Below are 6,060 nucleotides of genomic sequence, written 5' to 3'. Positions count from 1 at the left end.
CTCACACATTAACTCCTTCATTATAGCATCTACTTAGTTTTAATAAACCTAGTGTCAATATTTAACTTCTTCAATTAATTGCAAAGTTTCACTTGAAAATAGAAATTATGTTTTGTTTTCAAGGCATTGCACACGGCAGTAAAGAATGCTGACCAATTGCTTTTATAGGAAGCATTCACCGGCCAGTGGCCTGATGTTTAGAATAAAGGTGTGAATGAAAATGCAATGAGAAAAACAAATTATATGCATTTAAAAAATTAAGATTTTGCCAAAAAAGTAATTAAGGGAAAGCCAGAATGGAAAAAAAAACTGTAAATATTGGTCAAAGGTATTTGAAAATGATTCATGAAATATAGCAAGTATGGTGAGAAATAAAAAAGATAATTACCCTTGATGATAACTCTTTGATGCAGGGCAGTCCAGCTGTAGAGATCAGTTTTCTTTCTGATAACAAGAATAAAAATGGGAGGATTACTTAAATATTCAGAATTGAAACAGTACATAGACGCAAATATTTTTTCCAGCACTATTGCATGGAAAAGTTCTCAACATGTTGTATGAAAAGGAAGCAAAAGATGAACTCCGATTATATAAAAACAAATCTGAGTAGAATAATAAGTGTCAGTAGTTCTGGGAAACTTTATTTTTAAAATATAATAAAATTGGGAATGGTTACCAGGTCAAATTCTATTGCCCTAGAAATTTTTTAGACAGTATTAATATCCCTTTACAGCATAAATATCACTTACATTAGGGCCCATTCCAGTTTTCAATTTATATGAGATTAGTAGGCCTAAATATTCCCTCTTCCCTCATTTCAGAAGCATTCATATATTTTATTTTTGTCTTTTTAGTTTTCCTTCCATTTAATCTATTTATCAAAGTTTAAAAATGCCGTTTTACTTTCTATTTGCTCATGATTAATTTTACACTTTCTATAATTTTTCTTGCCTCTAATTACTCCACACTTGTAATATTTTCCTACAGCTAAGTTAACTTTTTAAGTTTGTAATGCTCAGATATGACTGATGGGCCAGTAGTATGAATATGAAATTACCTTGAACACAGCAGCAAAATCATTTATTTCTGAGTGGCCACTAGATGGGAGTCTATGTGCTCATTTTGAAATTGTATTAGAACCAACTTACATAAAAAAAAGCACATAAACATTTTAAGAGTTGTTAGACTTGGCATCACCTTGAATTCGTATGCAACATGTATTCTCTGTAAAATGTTTCTTCACTCGATGAATTACATTTAGTTGTAGTTTTCAAGGCCTCTATCCATTTCCCATACTTACACTGTCTATCTTTCTAAATATTTCCATACTTTGACAAAGTACAATTAGGTATTTTCCTCCTTATTCTACCTCGAAAGTATTTGCAAACTACATCTGTTAAAGTTAAACCACTGGAAATACTGAAGAGTTCATACTGCTTATCAGAGAGCCTTCAAGCTGGAAATGGCCTAAGCTCGCCGCATTTAGAGTCATAGAACACTACAGCACAGAAATAGGCCCGTCTAGTCCATGCCGAGTTATTCACCTGTCTAGTCCCATCAAATTGTACCAAGACTTTAGCCCTCCATATCCTTCTTATCCATGTACATATCCAAATTTCTCTTAAATATTTAAATCAAACCCAAACCCACCACTTGTGCTGGCAGCTCGTACTACACTCTCACCACCCTCTGAGTGAAGAAGTTCTCCTTCATGTTCCTCTTAAACATTCGATCTTTCACCCTTAACACATGAACTCTAGTTCTCGTTTTACTCAACCTCAGTGAAGAAAGCCCACTTGTATTTACCCAATCTATACCCCTCATAATTTTGTATACCTCAATCAAATCTCCCCTCATTCTCCTACACTCCAGGTAATAAAGTCCAAACCTGTTCAACCTTTCCCTATAACTCAGGTCCTCAAGAACTGGTAAATTTTCTCTCCACTCTTTCAATCTTATCGATACCTTTCCCATGGGTAGGTGACAGAACTGCACATAATACTTCAAATTAGACCTCACCAATGACTTATACAACTTCAATAGAACATCCCAACTCCAGTACTGAATACTTTGAACTGTGAAGGCCAATATGCCGAAAGCTTTCTTTACAACCCGATCTACCTGTGATTTGTTGTTGTTTATTTGTATATTATTCATTGCCAACTTTTAAGCGCCAAAAAAACTGAAAAGGTTCAAAGTTCAAAGTAAGTTTATTATCACCATATACTACTCTGAGATTTACTTTTTTTTGCAGGCACTCACATTAAATACAAAGAAATGCAATTGAATCAATGAAATACCACACAAAACAAAGACAGACAAACAATCCAATGTGCAAAAGACAACAGACTGTGCAAATACAAAAAAGAAAAATTACGAATAAATAAACAAATAAGCAATAAATATCAAGAATATGAGTTGTAGAGTCCTTAAATGTGAGTCCATAGATTCTGGAATCAGTTCAGTTTTGGAGTGAGTGAAGATCCTATTGGTTGAGCAGTAATAACAGCTCCTGAACCTGGTGGTGTGGGACATAAGACTCTTGATGGCAGCAGCGAGAAGAGAACATGGCCTGGATGGTGGTGGGTGTCCTTGACGATGAATGCTGCTATCCTGCCACAGCGCTTCTTGAAAATGTGGAGATATCAATGGTGGAGATTTACCTGCAAAGGACATGCATGTCGCAGGTTGCATGTGCATTGAAATAAATGTAGGTGAGATATCTTCACCAGAGACACACATATAATGCCATCAAATAATTACGGTTACAGATCCCACAACCAGCCTGGGAGGAAGGGACACTGTATACATGAGTGCTGCACCAGTTGCCTCTATCATTCATGGTTGTGGGCGAGTGCCTGGGTTGCAGCAAAACTCTCTTCGGTCCACTCTGCAATGTTGTCTGTCCTTTTCTTCCTTTGTCTGCGCCTTTTTCTTTTCCCCTGCACCGTCTCCTGAAGAATGGTCTTTGAAAGTCCACTTGATCTTGTAATGTGGCCATACCATCTCAGTTTCCTTTTCTTTACTGTGGACAGTAGATCTTCATAGTGTCTCATGTGCTGAGTGATGGTTCTTTGTACTTCTTCATTTGAGACATGGTCTGTATAGGAGATGCTGAGGAGCCTTCTGAAGCATCTCATTTCTATTGCCTGGATCTTCTTTTGCAGTTCTGTTGTCAAAGTCCATGATTTGCATATGTACAAGAAGATGGAGAGCACAAGTGCATGCAGGAGTTCCAACTTGGATCTGAGAGTGATGTTATTGTCTCTCCAGATTGGTTTTAATTTAACCAGCATTGCTGTTGTTCGGGCTGTCCTTGCAAGGACTTCAGGTTTTGATCCTTCTCGGTTGATGACGGTGCGAAGACACTTGAAGCATTTAACAGTCTCCAGTTCTTGTCCACTGACAATGGTTTTCATTGTGATTGGCTCCTCACTGTTTCTCATCAGCTTGGCTTTTTCTGCACTGGTCTCCATGCCATATCTGGTAGATGTATCGTCCAGACAGTTCACAAGGCAGGCCAGTTCATCCTCACTTCCTGCCAGCCCATCAATGTCGTCGGCGAACCTGAGCTTGGTTATGGTCTGTCCTCCGATGCTGACTGTGCCGATATGGTCTTCCAGGGCATCTGTTATTATTTGCTCAAGGGAAATGTTGAACAGTGTGGGTGAAAGGAGGCAGCCTTATCTGACTCCAACTGATGGGTGGAACCACTCTCCAACTGTGCCTTGAACAAGTACCACACTGTGAGCTTTGGTATGGAGCTAACTGATGGTCTGGATCAGCTTCTGGCCCAGGCTGTATCTCTTCACTGTGGCCCAGAGCGCATCATGCCACACCCTATCAAATGCCTTCATGAAATGGAAGATGTCCTGTTGATGTTGGTTGTATTCCTTGCACAGTACTCTGATGTTGAATATCTGTTTTGTTGTACTTCTTCCACTTCTGAATCCAGCCTGTTCTTCAGCAATTATTTCTTCTCCCTGTAGTTTCACTCTGTTCAAGGTGACTTTCAACATCACTTTGCCTGCATGGCTGATAAGAGTTATGGTTCTATAATTCTGGCACTGCTGAAAGTTGCCTTTCTTTGGGAGACAATTGAGAGAAGATATAACAGTGCTGCGAAGATACCCATGACTTTCTCGCGGTTTATTAATTTCAATATCTATATTTCCCTCCTCTTCAGAAAAAACTGCTCATTCATCATCGCAGAAAAGAACGCTGACCTAGGAGCTCGTGCCGCTTGTCAGAAAGTCTTCGAACTGGAGGTGGCCCGAGCTCACCGCGTTTATTTGTGTTTTATTATTCATTGCTTGGATGAACCTCTCGGTCGCGCCAGCCAAAGGTTGTCGTAGTAAATCACCCACATGCTGGGCTGGAGTTGTGTGTTTTTCTTGGCTCTTAGAGTCAAGGAGCAGTGCAAACAGAGGCCGTTTCACAACTGCAAATGCGGGCTTGAGCTTTTTAACAAGCTTCCGATAATTTGCCCACTCAGATACATTGTAGTATCATTTTCAGTTCATTCTCGTCTAATTCCAAGAAAATTATTTATGTCAACAACTTTTAAGACTTGTCAAGTGTAGGGGCTTGAGTCAATGGAAAATACCACACACGGTGAAAATTGATTTTGTTGGTTATATTCTATATCAACTGCCGATGACGAAGTCTATCGCTTATATTTGGAGAATCATTTAATTTTACAGGCAGTAGCTTTATTCCAAAGCAACCCACAAGTATGCCACTGTTAGTTTACAACCCCATTTGATTGTGGGATGACTGAGCACTGATTGCTGGTCCCGCCTGCCTTCCCTATATAGGCAGCGAGCAGCGGGATCACCTGACGACTACAGTTGCAGCAACACTCTCGTTAACTGCTCCTGGAGGGTTTGCAGTTCGCTCTTCTGTTATCAGTTTGGGTATTGTGGTTAGCCTGTGAACCTGCAGAGGGAGCAACACCACTGCCGCACAAGATCTTCCTCATAAACCACTGCAAGTCACATACAGCACTCAGCACTGCTCTCCCCAGCAACTGATTTAAAAAAACAGCTAAACTCGAACAGAGAATTTTAAAGAGCTGTGAAGTCCGCTGTCATTAAAGGTAATACAAATATATTTCTATAACGTTTAAATAAATGAATAAGATAAATATAATTTAGATTCTGGTTGTAATTCCATGTGCATCAGCGTTTTACTTTTATGGGTGTTTATTTTCATTTTAACTATCTGGTAATCTCTTTCTGAATGTACCTAAAATATGGTCATGGATATTCACAAATACATGTATGGAAATGAAAAAAGATAATTATCATATGTGAAAATCAAGTGGTTAAACATAGAAGGAATTTTGAAATCACTGAATGAGTGAATATTTTTGAATCATTAATAATCTGATATGAATTTGGAAAACCATGAATATTTGCTTTTCCTTACTGTTCTTTGCTGCTTGTCAAGACTTGTACAAATGTTGTTAGATTAAACTTGAACTCATTCCAAAATATGTGTTAAAAAGTCCTTTATGTTTATCATGCATTCTCAAGTGATAAATGTAGACTCAATAGAAAAACACTGCAGAACTTGTATTTTGTTAGTGATTATAAATTATTGTTGTTATTTAGATACAAGATGCTGCATTGGTGTTTGCTGGTCACATTTATTTTGCACAGTACATCCTCACAAGAAACTGGTGAAACCATCACATATACGGTAAGATATCTTGAAGAACTGAACGTTAAGGACCACATAAGATTTATTATAATTAAATCAACTACTGAGGAGGACACATTTGTAGTCATTTATAATTCAATAAACTTACACTTTTAACGCACTTGATCGTTGATCCTTTCTGAAAACATTGCTGACTTAGTGGATGGCAGTTCTCTTGATTTAAGTTTTTTTGGTATGTTGCAAACAATTATTATTAACCAATTAATGCAAATGTGTGCTGAACTTTGAAACTCTTTTTGCCTACAGCAGTGTACAGATGGTTATCAATGGGATCCTGAAAAACAACAGTGCAGAGGTAAGATAGTAAAATAAGAAAAACTGGGATTTCAAGTTTAT

General features: G+C 38.0%; 1 protein-coding gene across 2 annotated transcripts in view; it reads left to right on the top strand.

The window, feature by feature from the left end:
- Positions 1 to 4,842: 4,842 nt before the first annotated feature.
- LOC134350120 (EGF-containing fibulin-like extracellular matrix protein 1) overlaps positions 4,843 to 6,060 on the top strand; it is a 106,963-nt gene continuing 105,745 nt past the window's right edge. Inside the window, exons 1-3 of one of the 2 annotated variants that reach the window (XM_063055067.1) lie at positions 4,843 to 5,098; positions 5,616 to 5,703; positions 5,974 to 6,019. In XM_063055067.1, the coding sequence (XP_062911137.1) occupies positions 5,623 to 5,703; positions 5,974 to 6,019 (127 nt within the window). In that variant the 5' untranslated portion in view covers positions 4,843 to 5,098; positions 5,616 to 5,622. Of the gene's footprint in view, positions 5,099 to 5,615; positions 5,704 to 5,970; positions 6,020 to 6,060 lie in introns of both variants that reach the window. The other variant, XM_063055066.1, reaches the window with a different exon arrangement.

Source organism: Mobula hypostoma, chromosome 8 (assembly GCF_963921235.1).
Source record: "Mobula hypostoma chromosome 8, sMobHyp1.1, whole genome shotgun sequence".
In the NCBI taxonomy this organism is placed as follows: domain Eukaryota; kingdom Metazoa; phylum Chordata; class Chondrichthyes; order Myliobatiformes; family Myliobatidae; genus Mobula; species Mobula hypostoma.
Note: the sequence above shows the minus strand (reverse complement) of the source record. Positions and strands in the feature narration are given on the sequence as shown.